This window comes from Pseudophryne corroboree, chromosome 4, assembly GCF_028390025.1.
Source record: "Pseudophryne corroboree isolate aPseCor3 chromosome 4, aPseCor3.hap2, whole genome shotgun sequence".
Classification (NCBI taxonomy): Eukaryota; Metazoa; Chordata; class Amphibia; order Anura; family Myobatrachidae; genus Pseudophryne; species Pseudophryne corroboree.
The window spans coordinates 800,170,170-800,188,151 of NC_086447.1; the positions used below are offsets into that span (position 1 = coordinate 800,170,170).

A 17,982-nucleotide genomic window follows, 5' to 3' on the forward strand; every position below is an offset into this window, starting at 1 on the left:
ACTGGTTTTGCCTATTACATTGACTATAAATAGTTTAAATTGGTCCTGGACCACAAATAATTAATTAATAATAATTTTATTTATATAGTGCTCTTTCTCCAAACAGGACTCAAGGTGCTTAAGTGCCACAAGGCTCCCAATTTGGGAGCCAGTGCTATAGAAAATTGATAGGTACAATCCAATTGGTTGCTATGGGCAGCATCACCACTTATTCATTTTTAGAAGCTTTAGTAAATCTACCACCTAGCCTCAATATGCCATACAGCACAAGATGCCTGGCATGACTGAGCTGCACCGAGCAGTGTAGTGTAGCGACCTTTGTTCTACATTTAGTATCTTATTCATATCGAAGATTGAGCGAAACGCCACTCACAGTGTACTACAGAGAGTGGGCTGCTACTTTAACGGCACGAGAATTAGTTTTATACACGCACAAAGTCGCAGACTATAAACAATGGAACTTGGTGTGAGAAAACTCAGCGGCTGCTGCATCGTAGTAGCACTTCATATACAGGTTCACACACATTCGCAGACAGATGTACAAATGCCGCACATCGATTGATCAGTGTGATTTAACAGAGTAGCTTTGTGACTTCCAATAGTTTTATGTATGCAGATAAGAAGCACATTTTGTGGGAAAAAGACCCTTGGAATAGCCGGGTCACCCGGGAACTGGCACACTGAGAGGCTGTTCGACGTGACTGAAGCCACAGTGTTTGAGGACACATTTGTATATAAAGCATTGGTTATTCCAGAAAATAATTATTTTACTAGTTAATACTAGTTATGCCAAACTGATTTATGAGACTACATTGTTATACTTAGAGTCATTTGTGAAACTGGCTCAGAATAAGTTGATTTGTGATCAGTCGGAATAATTACTGGTTTTCTTTAAGATGGCCTAAGATGACTTGTATTTTGTGCTTAGTGTTGTTTAAAGAGAGATCTTAATTTTTCACTGTATTGATGACATTTTCTATATTCTAAAACAAGAGACTTGGGCCCAAATGTACAGTATTAAGCCTTAAAAAGTGATACATTGGAGATGCATAAAGAGTGACAAATAGCCAGCCTGCTCACTAAAACCAGGACTGTTAGTGTGCCTTGAGGACCAAGGTTGGGAAACACTGCTGTAACTAAACTGCTGCAGGCTGCAGCGAGGGCTTCTCTAATTGCACACGTAGACGGCTGGGCAGAAATGCACAGTGTAGACTGCGCACATACACAGGCATATGCACAAAACGGGGCGCAGTCTCATAATATGGGTCTGGGCCCAAGAGCAGAATGAGGTGTGACCAAACCCCCTTTTAAAGCACTCACTGATCCTCCTCCTTCCCTAAAACATTCAGTGCAGTGACATATCCCCACAATGTCCATTCTCTTCTGCTGTAGTGACAAGGTCATTCTGACCAGTATTTCCACTGCCGGTACAAAGATGCTGAAGGTCAGGATGGTGGGACTGACCACTTAGATCAAGGCTATGCCACATAGATCGGGGCAATAGGCAGATGCCTAAAGGTGTAGCAAGAGTTGCAGCTGTCTGAGGTGGAATTGGGAGGTGCAGATGCAGTTAGGTCAGCATTAAACAGCAGAACATACATATGTATGTATCAAAGCTTGCTGAAAGATAGAGTGGAGAGAGATAAAGTACCAACCAATCAGCTCCTAGTTGCCATGCTACAGGCTGTGTTTGAAAAATGACAGGAGCTGATTGGTTGGTACTTTATCTATCGCCACTTTATCTCTCTCCAAGCTTTGATACATATTGTATGCCCTAACATTTGTTAATTCTGAGGATCATATATGAAAAGGTCAATTTAGGGGTGTAGCCGTGTTTGAGTTGGTCCACTTTTTCACTCTTTGAGAATGTTAGAATTGCATACACACACACCCATTATTTAGCAGTGGACTTGCATTAGTCCTAGCCTGTTTGGACCACTATTTCTTGAACATTTTTAAAATATGCTGCTTTTGTTCTTTGATTTAAACACTTATCTGTTCCCTTTCAGCTCCCAAAGAAAATGAAGAACGAGTATTCAGGGAGCGAGTGGGTCCCAGAAAGCGTCAGGGAGCGGTGCGACGTAGGGTTCACCAAGTCAATGGACACAAGTTTATGGCAACTTATCTTAGGCAACCAACGTATTGTTCGCACTGCCGAGATTTTATATGGTAAGATTGGATTAAGCTGTTATTTTTCATGTAACGACATTGTCTATCTTGTAATAAATGAGCAGTTAATGCTTACTTCTGTTCGCACTCTCCGAGCACTTTACCTACTGGTACACAAATTCCACCCGTGGTCAATTGACTCAGCCCCTAGCAGTCATCTAGAAGGTTGTTTATTTCAGGTGCTTTACATACATTTGGTATACTTTACAGCCGAGGAAGCCACATAGATTCCTGTATACTTAAATGCAATCTGAACGAAAATAAGAAAAGGGGCATTGGGTCATTAATTAGAAAAAAGGTATGATGGGCAGATTGGGTTTACAGAGGAATAAAGGGCCTATGTGGCATAAGGGCATAGGAGGTCATTCCGAGTTGTTCGCTCGCAAGCGGATTTTAGCAGATTTGCTCATGCTAAGCCACCGCCTACTGGGAGTGAATCTTAGCATCTTAAAATTGCGAACGAACGAAGTATTCGCAATATTGCGATTACACACCTCGTAGCAGTTTCTGAGTAGCTCCAGACTTACTCGGCATCTGCGATCATTTCAGTGCTTGTCGTTCCTGGTTTGACGTCACAAACACACCCAGCGTTCGCCCAGACACTCCTCCGTTTCTCCAGCCACTCCCGCGTTTTTTCCGGAAACGGTAGCGTTTTTTGCCACACGCCCATAAAACGGCCTGTTTCCGCCCAGTAACACCCATTTCCTGTCAATCACATTACGATCGCCAGAACGATGAAAATGCCGTGAGTAAAATTCCTAAGTGCATAGCAAATTTACTTGGCGCAATCGCAGTGCGGACATTGCGCATGCGCATTAAGCGGAAAATCGCTGCGATGCGAAGATTTTTACCGAGCGAACAACTCGGAATGAGGGCCATAAAGCAGAAAAAAGGGCAGATGGGGCATAAAGCAGAGAAAAGGGTCAGTGGGGCATAAAGCAGAGAAAAGGGTCAGTGGGGCATAAAGCAGAGAAAAGGACAGATGGGGCATAAAGCAGACAAAAGGGGCAAATGGGGCATAAAGCAGACAAAAGGGCAGATGGGGCATAAAGCAGAGAAAAGGGTCAGTGGGGAATAAAGCAGAGAAAAGGGCAGATGGGGCATAAAGCAGAGAAAAGGGTCAGTGGGGTATAAAGCAGAGAAAAGGGTCAGTGGGGCATAAAGCAGAGAAAAGGGCAGATGGGGCATAAAGCAGAGAAAAGGGTCAGTGGGGCATAAAGCAGAGAAAAGGGTCAGTGGGGCATAAAGCAGAGAAAAGGGTCAGTTGGGCATAAAGCAGAGAAAAGGGTCAGTGGGGCATAAAGCAGAGAAAAGTGTCAGTGGGGCATAAAGCAGAGAAAAGGGCAGATGGGGCATAAAGCAGAGAAAAGTGTCAGTGGGGCATAAAGCAGAGAAAAGGGTCAGTGGGGCATAAAGCAGAGAAAAGTGTCAGTGGGGCATAAAGCAGAGAAAAGGGTCAGTGGGGCATAAAGCAGACAAAAAGGGCAGATGGGGCATAAAGCAGACAAAAGGGCAGATGGGGCATAAAGCAGAGAAAAGTGTCAGTGGGGCATAAAGCAGAGAAAAGGGTCAGTGGGGCATAAAGCAGAGAAAAGTGTCAGTGGGGCATAAAGCAAAGAAAAGTGTCAGTGGGGCATAAAGCAGAGAAAAGGGCAGATGGGGCATAAAGCAGACAAAAAGGGCAGATGGGGCATAAAGAAGACAAAAGGGCAGATGGGGTATAAAGCAGAGAAAAGGGTCAATGGGGAATAAAGCAGAGAAAAGGGCAGATGGGGCATAAAGCAGAGAAAAGGGTCAGTGGGGTATAAAGCAGAGAAAAGGGTCAGTGGGGCATAAAGCAGAGAAAGGGGCAGATGGAGCATAAAGCAGAGAAAAGGGCAGATGGGGCATGCACCAGTTGCATATGGATAGATGTGCTGTAACCCATATCATAGTCTGCCTGCCATATACTATGGTATTGGGTAATATTAGGTGCTTTCACTCCACTTAACATATCATTAGAATGGTTTATATGTAGGTTTCTCTTCATGTCGTCTATTGCACATTTCACTGTGGAACACTTTCAGATGAAGTAATGTAATTGCATAGACGGCCCAGTTCTATTTTGGGAGGAAAACGCTCGTGGTGGGTAATTCAGAATTGATAGTAGCAGCAAATTTGTTAGCAGTTGGGCAAAACCACGTGCACTGCAGGTGTGGCAGATATAACATTTGCAGAGAGAGTTAGATTTGGGTGAGGTGTGTTCAGACTGAAATCTAAATTACAGTGTAAAATAAAGCAGACAGTATCTGCTGCTACTATTAGGTCTGAATTACCCCCAATGTTAGACTGCCGTATGTACAGATTCTGGGACTGATTCTGAGATGGACGCTGGTGTCTGCTCTAGCACCCGTTGCCGGAGTCACCGGTGCTTTAATATGCATATGCTAGGTCTAGCCTTCCCCTGTCTGAATGTGCAGGCACTGAGACGCCCACTTTGTACATGCCTGCATGCTGTAACTCAGCCGGTAGTTCTAAACAGCCCACCATTGGCGCACAATCATCATCATCAACACTTGCACCAGTCAATGGCAGGCACAGTGTCCTCTGAACGTGGCCTCTTTGAAAGCGGCTATGTGTCTATGAACCACCTAGGGATGCCCATTGCTTAGCCTTGCTATATCTGATATGCGCTGCGCATTTGAGCGTACCCTCTGTGATGTATGCGCAAACATCGGCATTGTGTTTGGAATGCAGTAGTGATAGCGCTGTATGGTGATGCAGCAGGAGGCGTCTATTACAAAAAGATGCTGCAGTAGTGATCCTAGGATGCAGAATCAGATCATTGGATTCCCCGTCAGATGGCGTGTGGCACCTATGGTGCCGCGCAAACCGCCCGTCCCAGAGTCCAGGAAATCTCTGTCCTACTATAGAGATCCCTGACCTCTTCCCACCCCCTAAACGGCGGCGACACACCTCTGCTTTCACAAATAGAGGCTGCCCGCTCCGAATGGCAACAGACTGTCAATTACAGATAGTCTGCTGCCGTCCTTCTTCCGACATTGCATAACCCATTCACTTATGCGCAAAATGGGTTCTCGCATGCGCAAAGTACCAAACATTGGTACTTTGCGCACCTGAATGATCCTCATTGTTCATACCTAGCATCAGAACATACAATTTTACATTGCATGTGCTCGACTTGCCCCTAGGAATGGCCATTACTGGTCCCCATCGATGGAACAATTTATGGTTAACCTCACTGTTATAAACCGATCTGCATGGAAATCATTGTTTCACCCACCGATGTCACTCCTGCTTTACTATTAACTCGGATGTAGGCTAATCAGAGCCTGGGGTGAGGCTTTGTGGGTGTTGGGGGCGGAGCTATGCTCCGTGTCCCTGCACCTTGTAAAAAAATAACACCCAAAACCTTAGGGTTATTCTGTGCCATCAATGGTGGGAAACCATCTAGTTATCCCCCATCAATGGTAAAAGTATTTGGGTTTTGGATGATAGGCTGACAGTCAATAGGTCGATCCCATATGGTCCACATGCATTAGGTCAACAGGTACAAAAGGTCAACATGATCAATAGGTCGACATGTCGACATGATCTTCTTTTAGGGATCAGGTTCCAGACTGTGCACTTGAACTATACATTATACATATGTTACATTATACTGCACAGGACTATGGTGTATTCACTATAGTACATTGCTGTTATTAATCTGGTACATTATCATACATGCATAGCAACATTTGTTATATATATTTATCAAGGGGCCCAGCCTGTGCACTCTCTCCTAGTTAGGCAAACCAATGAGATGGCTGGCCACACCCCTAAACAGGGGCACCTACCACTGAATCCCCCCGGTGGGCCCTTCATGCCCCAGACCGACACTGTGTTAGTGCTGTAACTTGCCTTATGGTGTGGATAAGAATACAGGATCTGCTCTAAACTCACCAGCATCAGTTTTCTAAATGTAACCTGGTTGTAGTAAGTAGGACAATAACAGATGATGACCTTGAGATCAGTAACTTGAACAAAACGTCTCATTCTAGTTTTTGATACAGAACCTTTCTTTGCACTGTCCATGGACATAGTGAGCGGCAATCTTTTAAAAGATAAAACCATGTTATCTTTGTTTGAGTCAACAAAATGGTTCTTATTGCGTGGCTTAGCCAATGACCCTTGAAAATACTTGTTTGACTAATTAATCCTTGTCTTCATGCATGTATTGTGGGTCCTATTATATTATATTATTGATCTCATTCTGTCGTATGCCCATCACAAAACAGTTTGTATATGTTTTTGCCGACACTGACTCTGTTTCCCATGTCCCTCCTTCCCTCCCCTTTCTAGTTTCGTCCCTCTCGCTCCTTCTTTGTTTGTCTTCTCTATTTTACTGCTATATTCTATGTGCCATTTGTGCAGGTCCGTTATGTTACTTAACTGACGGTCGAACACTTGGCTTTATTTTTTGTCATTCGTACTATAGGCCTACTCTGATACTGGATCTTTCTGTCCATTATATTGTATTTTCTCTAATACGGGACATCATGTTATGTTTATATTTCCCTATTGTCTTGCTTAGATATATCCCTTATCCCTTTTCTAAGACTGCACACATGTTTGTATTTTCTTTGCTTTATTGTGAAAACTCAATACAGGTTGAGTATCCCTTATCCAAAATGCTTGGGACCAGACGTATTTTGGATATCGGATTTTTCCGTATTTTGGAATAATTGCATACCATAATGAGATATCATGGTGATGGGACCTAAATCTAAGCACAGAATGCATTTATGTTACATATACACCTTATACACACAGCCTGAAGGCAATTTTAGCCAATATTTTTTATAACTTTGTGCATTAAACAAAGTGTGTCTACATTCACACAATTCATTTATGTTTCATATACACCTTATACACACAGCCTAAAGGTCATTTAATACAATATTTTTAATAACTTTGTGTATTAAACAAAGTTTGTGTACATTAAGTCATCAAAAAACAAAGGTTTCACTATCTCACTCTCATTAAAAAACGTCCGTATTTCGGAATATTCCGTATTTCGGAATATTTGGATATGGGAGACTCAACCTGTAAATATATTCTCAAAAGGTAAAACCAAGCTGGTGAAAAGTTAGTTTTTGCATCAAAAATAGACGTACAGTAGTTAATGAATTGCATATAACATGTTCTAATGTGCTTTGAGAAGATAAAGAATTACCACTGCATGAGGTACTGATATAGGGGGTCATTCTGACCCGTTCGCTCGCTGCGTTTTAATGCAGCAGAGCGAACTGGTCCCTACTGCGCCGGAGCCGTAGTGCGCCGGCGCATGCCAGACGGCCGAAGGCCGTAGCAGGGATACGATCGCCCTGCCTGATTGACAGGCAGAGGTGATTGCTGGGCGGGAGGGGGCGGAACGGCGGCATTTGGCTGCCGTATCGTGGGTTTGGTCCGGCCAACGCAGGCATGGCCGGACCAAACAGGGGGCGGGCCACAGCGGCTGCGTGACGTCACATGCAGCTTCTGTGGGCCGGGGAGCGATGAGTAGCTTCCGGCCAGCACGCTAAAGCTGCGCTAGCCGGGAGCTACTCTTGAAACGCAAAGGCATCGCCGCTGTGCGATGCCTTTGCACTTCTGCGAGTGGGGGGCCGGACTGACATGCGGGGCGGGCTAGCCCTGTGCTGGGCGTCCCCCCGTATGCCAGGGAAGAAGATCGTAGCTGTGCTAAATTTAGCACAGCTACGATCAACTCGGAATGACCCCCATAGACAGTAGATCTGCACACAGCCACACACTGAGTACAAATCACTAAAACAGGATGAAAAGTGTTTATTTTAACTAATATTGATAACAGATAGTAAAAGCACTAAAAAGATATGTCTTCGTGATAGGGTTTCTGTACAGTGGAACCTATAAATAGCTCCCTTGCAGTATTTCCTTATTGTAAATGAACATAAAGTAGAGAGGAGTCACCTCCATTGTCTTGTGGTTCTTTATGAGCCAGGCTTCCTCTCAATACCTCAGCTGACTTGGTGGAATGGGGAGGAGGAATCCTTAAGGAGGCTCAAGGGCGAACGGGTCATCCCATACTACAAATAAGGTGTAACCCCTTTCCAGCCTAAACTGACAAAAAAGATCCCTTCATAATTTCTTCTTTTATATTGTAATTATAACCCCAACCCCCAAATAAAACTGAGGCTACAGTCGTCAGCAGCTAAATATAGCATACAAATGTCTCTCTGCTATATAAATGATGGTTAGGTTCAGCTGTGTTGTCAAATAGTGACATAGGGATAAGAGTATTAGGGGTCTATTTACTAAGCCTTGGATGGAGATAAAGTTGCTGGAGATAAAGTACCAGCCAATCGGATCCTAACTGCCGTGTCACAGGCTGTGTTTGAAAAATGACAGTTAGGAGCCGATTGGCTGGCTTTTTTTACCTCCAGCGACTTTATCTCCATGCAAGGCTTAAGGGGGGTACTCACGGAGCGATCGCTGCTTAAAATCTAAGCAATCTGACTAGACTGCTTAGATTTTAAGCAGCGATCACTCCGTGTGTACCCCTCACAGCGATAGCGATGCGCAGCCCCGCGTGTCGCTATCACTGGTGCCAATCTAGCAGGTCGCTCACTTCACCCGCTGGGTGAAATGAGCGCTCTCCCCCCGCATGCTCAGTACACATCGCGCTGTGCTGAGTGGGGGGAGAGATGTGTACTGAGCGAACCGCTCAGCACACATCTCTCCCCAAATCGTGCCGTGAATACGGCCATTTAGTAAATAGACCCCTTAGACATAAGACTGTGGAGCATATGTATCAATATTTGTGGCAGTGCTGCTATTACTAACAGTCCGCATCGCAACAGACATTTTCATTCCGTCATATCGGAGGAGTCTTTCACATTTTCAAAAAACTTATGAGAATCTGACGCATCTTCTGTATTATTAGTACATAGCAATCATTCATAAAATCATGCAGAAACTGTAGTTTCGACATAATTTTGTGAAAAAATAGCCCTTAATAAATAGGCCTTTCTACGTCCACACATGACCAGGGAAATGTCAGCAGTGAGCATAGTATGATTCCATCACATAGGGCTGCTAAAAAGGAAAGCAAAAGGCAGCATAAAAACATTGCCACTTTAGACTTTCCTTTTATCTACCTACAGTATTTAACACACACGAACATACTGTAGCCACAAACAAAAAATAATATAACATAATGGGGGTCATTCCGAGTTGTTCGCTCGCTAGCTGCTTTTAGCAGCATTGCACACGCTAGGCCGCCGCCCTCTGGGAGTGTATCTTAGCATAGCAGAATTGCGAACGAAAGATTAGCAGAATTGCGAATAGAAAATTCTTAGCAGTTTCTGAGTAGCTCGAGACTTACTCCTACACTGCGATCAGCTCAGCCCGTTTCGTTCCTGGTTTGACGTCACAAACACGCCCTGCGTTCGGCCAACCACTCCCCCGTTTCTCCAGACACTCCCGCGTTTTATTCTGGCATGCCTGCGTTTTTCCGCACACTCCCAGAAAATGGTCAGTTTCCGCCCAGAAACACCCACTTCCTGTCGATCACACTCCGATCACTTCAACGATGACAATTCTTCGTTCGGACGTGAGTAAATCTACTAAGTTTTGTGCTAAAATACTTAGCGCAGGCGCATTTTTGCCTTAATCGCTCCGTTGCGAGAATCGGCAACGAGCGAACAACTCGGAATGAACCCCAGTATACAATATCTTGCAAAGTTAAATTAACACAAATCTTTATTTATCTTGTGTTTTTAAATGTTTCACTTCTGGCAATGCTTGCACTTCCCCATATGCCTCTTAAGGCCCCCACACACGGCACGATATAGCAGCTGCCAATCTGACAAATTGGAACGATATAGCAGCTATATCGTGCCGTGTGTGGGCATGATGTCCTCCATTGCGTGCACCCATGGGATCGTCTGCTGATCTTTCTGTATGTTCAAAAGCACTACTTGGAGGAGGGCCGGCATAGCGGGCAGTCAGACACCAGATCGCCCAGTGTGTGGATATCGCTCCGTGTGTGGCCAGCCTTAGATTCACCTCTAACCTGCCAACATGCTTACAGACATTCCCACATGCTGCACGTACATGTCTCTCAGAATTCTCCACATGCCATAAGATCTCCTTACATGCCCATCAGACCCCACCACATGCCCCTCAAGCCTTCCAACTTGCTCACAGACATCACTACATGTCCCACAGACCGCCCCATATGCCTCTATAATACCCATCAGACCACATCACATGCAGTCTTAGACCAATCCACATTCCCATCAGACCCATTACATGCCTATCAGAACTACCCAGGTGGCTCTTTTATCTCCCTTATATGACTTTGCACTCCTTTCCTACTTCTACATGTGCTACATGGCCTCAATGTGTTGTGCAGGGGAGGTCACATGATGCGGAAGGCTGTTGCACCCGGTCAGTCTAGTTTTCTGCTTTATTGCGAAGCAGAGAGTAAGTCAGATTAGGAGCAGCCATCTGCAATCCCCACCCCTGCCACCTGCTGCACTACCCTCATGCCAGGAATCACACTTAGCAATACAAAGAGAAGCAGATTGGACAGCATAGCGCTAAAACGTGCATGTATCATTCTATTGTAACCTTGCTCCCGTGGGTCTGCAGCAAGGCCGACGGGGATGTCTCTAGTGATGACATGCTTCACGTAGTATCAGAAAGTGTGTATGCACTTGCCGCATGCCTGGTCCCGTTGCCAGTCAGATCGGCTGGGTATACACGTCATCTAGTGTTTACCTAGCTATAGAAGGCGGCGGAGCGAGAGATTACTCACATGGCCAACTCAAGTCAAAGATGGCCTCCAAGTTCCCAAGATTGAGCAGACATTATCCAGCCAGGCCTTCTTGGTGCAGCTGTCCATATCCATGAGCTGCGGTGTTGGTTCAAATAAATGTTTATTATTTTTAAAAGCTATATCATTCATAGCGAGTGATAACAAGAATATCCCTCGTTAAATCTGCCCCATATTTATTATAAATACACACAGTGCACTCTGTCCTGGTTGGTGGATGTACTCAGACTGGACATGAAGGCTGGTCACAAGACACTGCCTGTTAGGGTCTCCTGCCCTGTGCTGCCACGTCGTCATGGCAACCGGGAGACAAGTGCTAGTGGAGTAACCTGAGCGCAGCTGATACTCCGGTTCGGGTCTTTTGCTGTGCAGTGGTTATAGGCTCTGTGCACGGCAGGGGATCCGGTGCTGGTTTTTGTGCTCACAGTCTGTGAGGTCTGAGTGGGGCGTGGACAGCACCTGCTTTATAAGGCCTCTTTTCAGGGTAAGCAGATGCTGCTGAATCTCTGTTGGTTAGTCAGTTCATGAAAGTTAGCCAGTACTGTGTAGCTTTGTATTTGTTTGTTGCTTACTGCAAATAGGCCTGGGGATTTGGTATTACACTCTGCCAATCCAGACCTAGCAGTAAGACTGGAGTCAGTCGTTTAGCTTGCTGGGGTTCTGTTATTACTCTGTGAACTTAGCAAGTTTGCGGCTGTATTCTAACACTTGCCTGTCTAATCCTGTCTCACTGTGCTAGGTGTCAGGGGTCAGTTTAGTGGCAGTAAGCTTAAACCTGTGCACTGCAAGTGAGAATCAGGATTGTGGAGGCTCTCCTTGTGTCTATCATTCCATCTCTGACCAAGGAGTTTACTGCCACACCCGTTGGTAACCCTTTAGGGTTTTGCTGTTGCCCTTAGCAACAGCATTTCGGGTTCTCTACGTATTAAAACACAACATCTTGCTTTTTACATCTGAGCAGTTCTAATACAAGGGAGATACCCAGTTCCTTAGCCTCTGGGCTTCTCTGTTCACTGTGTGTGTATTTTGTTACCCTATCACCTTCTGTGTACGTTATGTCATATTCCCCAGTTTGTCTGTGAGTCCATTTGTTTTGCATAACAGTTCAAACACCAGTACATTCCTGCAGACACTGGAGTGCATAACAGTTCTGACACTAGTACTTTCCTGCAGGCACTGGTGTGCATAACATATTCAGCAGCCTAATACTCCTGTTGAAATTTTGTGGGAATATGGAGCATACCCCTCAAAATACGTTGCAACAGGTGGTCGATCAGGTGCAGGTCCTGACTCGACAATTTAATGATTTGTCCATTAAAATGCACACCTCCCAGGCTGCTGGCGGAGCTCCCGCAGCAGCAGCACCTGCAGGGGTTAAGGAGCCGAAAGTAAATCTCCCGGATCGTTTTTCTGGAGATCGCTCGCAGTTCTTTTGTTTCAAGGAGAGCTGCAAGATATACTTCCGGCTTAGGCCTCAGTCTTCTGGGTCGGAGATTCAGCGGGTGGGCATAGTGATTTCCTTGCTACAAGGAGACCCACAGGTCTGGGCATATGGGTTGCAGCCTGACTGTCCGTCGCTTAAAAGTGTTGATGCTTTTTTTACGGCACTGGGCATGTTGTATGATGACCCTGACAAGACGGCCTCAGCCGAGGCTCAGATTTCGATCCTTAAGCAAGGGCGAAGGCCAGTTGAGGTTTACTGTACGGAGTTTCGGAGGTTGGCCCATGATACCCAGTGGAATGACCCAGCCCTGAGACACCAGTACCGAAGAGGTCTTTCTAACCAGATAAAGGACCAACTGGTACAATATCCCTTGCCTGATAGCTTGGATCAGCTCATGCAGTTATCCATCCGGGTGGATAGATGGCTGAGAGAGCGTAGGCTTGAAAGGGAGACTGAGATTTCCTTCCTTCCCAAGGGAACCTCAGACTCTGAGGAATTTTCTGAGGAGCCTATGCAGATTGGGGCTACCCGCCTCTCCTCGCGTGAGAAGACGCGGAGGAGACAGCAGGGGTTGTGTTTGTACTGTGGGAATAAAGGTCATGTGGTAGTATCATGCCCAGAAAAGCCGGAAAACTTCAGGGCCTGAGGGTGATGGGAAATATCCTGTCAGGCCAGAAGTCAGAATTTCCCAAGAAGACTTTTATCATTCCGGTGACCTTGAAGATCCTCGGTCAAACTGTCAAGACTGAGGCCTTTGTGGACAGTGGGGCCGACGGGGTTTTTATGGACCGCCAATTCGCCCTAAAACACTCTGTTCCCTTAGTACCCTTGGCATCGGAAATTGAGATTTGTGGGTTAAACGGGGAACCATTATCCCAAGGTAAAATTACCTCTTGCACTAGCCAGATTTCTTTGTTTATTGGAGCCACACACTCTGAGAAATTGTCCTCTTATGTGACTGTCTGTACTTTTGCCCCATTGGTGTTGGGGTTACCCTGGTTAAGGGCCCACAATCCTCAATTTGACTGGGTCTCTGGGGAGATTCTTAGTTGGGGTACTGATTGTTTCAGGAGTTGCTTGAGCCTTCCAGTCAGGCTCTCGCAGCTAAGTTTGCCAGGATTGCCAGGGTGTTATGCAGATTTTGCGGACGTGTTCTCCAAAAAAGTTGCAGAGGTACTACCTCCCCATCGCCCCTATGACTGTGCCATTGATTTGTTGCCAAATGCTAAGCTTCCCAAGAGCAGGTTGTACTCCCTGTCACGTCCTGAGACTCAGGCTATGGCAGAGTACATTCAGGAGAACTTGGCTAAGGGATTTATCAGACCTTCACAGTCTCCAGTTGGGTCGGGGTTCTTCTTCGTGGGTAAAAAGGACGGTTCGTTGCGACCCTGCATCGACTTCAGGGAATTGAACCGTATCACGATTAAAAACTCATACCCACTGCCTCTCATTTCGGTCTTGTTTGACCAGCTTCGTACTGCCACCATTTTTTCTAAGATTGACCTACGCGGTGCGTACAATCTAATCCGAATAAGAGAGGGGGATGAATGGAAGACTGCCTTTAATACCCACTCAGGGCATTATGAATATTTGGTGATGCCTTTTGGGCTCTGTAATGCCCCGGCAGTCTTCCAGGATTTCATGAATGATGTGCTCAGGGAATATTTGGATAGATTCTTAGTTGTATACTTAGATGACATCCTAATCTTCTCCCATTCCCTGGAGGAACATCGGAAGCATGTACGCTTAGTCCTCCAGAAACTCAGAGACCACCGGCTTGGGGCGAAGCTGGAGAAGTGCGAATTTGAAGTTCAGCAAATCGCATTTCTAGGATATATTATCTCCCCAGAAGGTTTCCAAATGGAGGGTTCCAAGGTACAGGCAGTCCTGGATTGGGTGCAGCCCACTAGTTTGAAGGCGCTTCAGCGTTTCCTGGGCTTTGCGAATTTTTATAGACGATTTATCGCTGGATTTTCGTCTATAGTGGCGCCCTTGGTGGCACTCACTAAGAAAGGGGCGGATGTTGCTCACTGGTCTTGTGAGGCTAAAGCTGCTTTTGCCCGTCTCAAAAGGGCATTTGTTTCGGCCAAGGTGCTGCGACACCCAGATCCAGAGCGTCCTTTTGTGGTGGAGGTGGATGCCTCTGAGATGGGTATTGGGGCAGTGCTTTCTCAGATGGGAGTGTCTGATAATCGCCTTCATCCCTGTGCTTACTTTTCCCGTAAATTTTCGCCTGCCGAGATGAATTATGACGTGGGTAACCGGGAATTGTTGGCTATTAAGGATGCACTCGAGGAGTGGAGACACTGGCTTGAGGGGGCTAAGTTTGTGGTCTCAATTCTCACTGACCATAAGAATCTGGCATATTTAGAGTCAGCGAAGCGTCTCAATGCCAGGCAGGTACGATGGGCTTTGTTTTTTGCTCGCTTTAATTTTTTGATAACATATCGCCCTGGGTCAAAAAACATCAAGGCTGATGCGCTCTCGCGGAGTTTTGCTCCAATCCAGGAGACCACCGAGGAGCCGTTGCCCATTGTTTCCCCATCATGTATTAAAGTGGGCATTACCCAGGACCTCTTATCATTAGTCCTTAGAGCACAGGAGCAGGCTCCTCCAGACCTTCCGGTAGGTCTTTTGTTTGTGCCTCCTAGGTTAAGACAGCGAGTGTTCCTGGAATTCCATGCCAAGAAGTCGGCAGGTCACCCGGGTATTGCCAGAACTCGGGAGTTGCTATCTAGGGCGGTGTGGTGGCCCTCGGTGGCTAAGGATGTGGATCAGTGGGTTCGGGCATGTGACATCTGTGCCCGAAATAAGACTCCTAGAGGGGTTCCTGTTGGCCCATTACATCCACTCTCTATCCCATCTAAGCCATGGACCCACATTTCAATGGATTTTGTGGTGGACTTGCCCAAATCCTCGGGGATGACAGCCATCTGGGTTGTCGTTGACAGGTTTTCGAAGATGGCGCACTTCGTTCCACTGGTTGGGCTGCCATCAGCCAGATGCCTGTCTGAATTATTTATGCTGCATGTTGTGCGTCTCCACGGGTTGCCACTTGATGTGGTCTCTGACCGCGGATCCCAGTTTGTGGCCAAATTCTGGAGGGCATTTTGTTCCGATCTCCAGATTTCTGTCAGCTTGTCGTCAGGCTACCATCCGCAGTCTAATGGGCAGACTGAAAGGGTGAACCAGTCCTTGGAGCAGTTCCTCAGGTGTTATGTCTCCAAGTGTCAGACTGACTGGGTTGCTCATCTGTCCATGGCGGAGTTTGCCTATAACAACGCGGCTCACTCTGCTACAGGGATCTCTCCCTTCCTTTGTGTGTATGGGCATCATCCTAAGGCCAATTCTTTTGACCCCCTGGACTCCACGCCTGGTGGTTCCTCTGTGGTTTCGGTCCTTAGAGGTATTTGGCGGAAAGTGAAGAAAGCCCTTGTGTCTGTGTCATTAGTGACCAAAAGGGTTTTTGATAAGCGGAAAAGACCCTGCAGCTTCAAATTAGGAGACTTCGTCTGGTTGTCTACCAAGAATTTGAAGTTGAGACAGCCATCTCATAAGTTAGGGCCCCGGTTCATCGGCCCTTATAAGATCACCAGGGTTATCAATCCGGTGGCATTTCAGTTAGATCTACCCCGTTCTTTGGGTATCAATAAAACATTTCATTGTTCCCTTTTAAAACGGGCGATTAGTAATCCTTCTTCCAGTGGAAGACCTTCCCCTCTTCTGATACGTGGCCAGAGGGAGTTTGTTGTTGAAAGGATTCTTGACTCCAAGGTGGTTCGGGGTCGGCTGTCATTTTTGGTGCACTGGAAGGGGTATGGCCCGGAGGAGCGGTCGTGGGTGCGCAGTTGTGATCTTCATGCCCCCAGACTGATACGCTCTTTCTTCTCGCAGTTCCCCGATAAACCCGGTGGTAGGGGTTCTTTGACCCCTCGTCAGAGGGGGGGTACTGTTAGGGTCTCCTGCCCTGTGCTGCCACGTCGTCATGGCAACCGGGAGACAAGTGCTAGTGGAGTAACCTGAGCGCAGCTGATACTCCGGTTCGGGTCTTTTGCTGTGCAGTGGTTATAGGCTCTGTGCACGGCAGGGGATCCGGTGCTGGTTTTTGTGCTCACAGTCTGTGAGGTCTGAGTGGGGCGTGGACAGCACCTGCTTTATAAGGCCTCTTTTCAGGGTAAGCAGATGCTGCTGAATCTCTGTTGGTTAGTCAGTTCATGAAAGTTAGCCAGTACTGTGTAGCTTTGTATTTGTTTGTTGCTTACTGCAAATAGGCCTGGGGATTTGGTATTACACTCTGCCAATCCAGACCTAGCAGTAAGACTGGAGTCAGTCGTTTAGCTTGCTGGGGTTCTGTTATTACTCTGTGAACTTAGCAAGTTTGCGGCTGTATTCTAACACTTGCCTGTCTAATCCTGTCTCACTGTGCTAGGTGTCAGGGGTCAGTTTAGTGGCAGTAAGCTTAAACCTGTGCACTGCAAGTGAGAATCAGGATTGTGGAGGCTCTCCTTGTGTCTATCATTCCATCTCTGACCAAGGAGTTTACTGCCACACCCGTTGGTAACCCTTTAGGGTTATGCTGTTGCCCTTAGCAACAGCATTTCGGGTTCTCTACGTATTAAAACACAACATCTTGCTTTTTACATCTGAGCAGTTCTAATACAAGGGAGATACCCAGTTCCTTAGCCTCTGGGCTTCTCTGTTCACTGTGTGTGTATTTTGTTACCCTATCACCTTCTGTGTACGTTATGTCATATTCCCCAGTTTGTCTGTGAGTCCATTTGTTTTGCATAACAGTTCAAACACCAGTACATTCCTGCTGACACTGGAGTGCATAACAGTTCTGACACTAGTACTTTCCTGCAGGCACTGGTGTGCATAACACTGCCTAAGAGAATACTCTAGTTGAAACTATATTTATATTCTCCTAGTACCTGGAAGTTATCTATTTGCCAAGCAGTACTACAATATAAGGAAATGGCAATTGACCTCTGTGATCTCAGTAAGTTTCCATAAAATATTCACAAGTAGCATTGTTCAACCCTGGAATAAAGTAAAGGACGCAGTGATCGCGCTGAGACAAGAAGTTTGTGGATCCTAGGGTCCCCTCACCTAAAATAATTGGAGTCTTACCTTGCTGTTTTTGATTCCCATCGGAATATAAGGTTTTATGTAAAATCTAAAACAGAGAGGAATAATGGAAAAAAAAAAATACAGTAGTGTAATCCAATATTGATGGCTGGATGTAATAGCGTATGAGTTTGCCGGAGGTGCGGGATACCGTCCGAAGTCTGACGTTTTTTTAAAGCAGCAGTCATTTACAAAGCATGGTTTTGCCTTGTACATGACTGCCGCTATAAAAAAAAAAATCAGAGTTTGGCCGTCATCCCGCACCTGCGTCAAACTCGGACGCTATGACATCCCGCCTATAGAGTGTAATACGACATGAGACCCACATGTATATCATTGAGATAAGGATAACACAGTTTAGATTTTTTTAAAAGGTAAGAAAACAGGTTAATATCTAAAG

General features: G+C 46.0%; 1 protein-coding gene across 1 annotated transcript in view; it reads left to right on the forward strand.

Moving 5' to 3' along the window:
* The window catches only part of PRKCE (protein kinase C epsilon), a 707,603-nt gene that overhangs the window by 408,205 nt on the left and 281,416 nt on the right, over positions 1-17,982 (forward strand). The window contains exon 3 of the mRNA XM_063918382.1: positions 2,010-2,169. Within this exon, the coding sequence (XP_063774452.1) occupies positions 2,010-2,169 (160 nt within the window). The remainder of the gene's footprint in view (positions 1-2,009; positions 2,170-17,982) is intronic.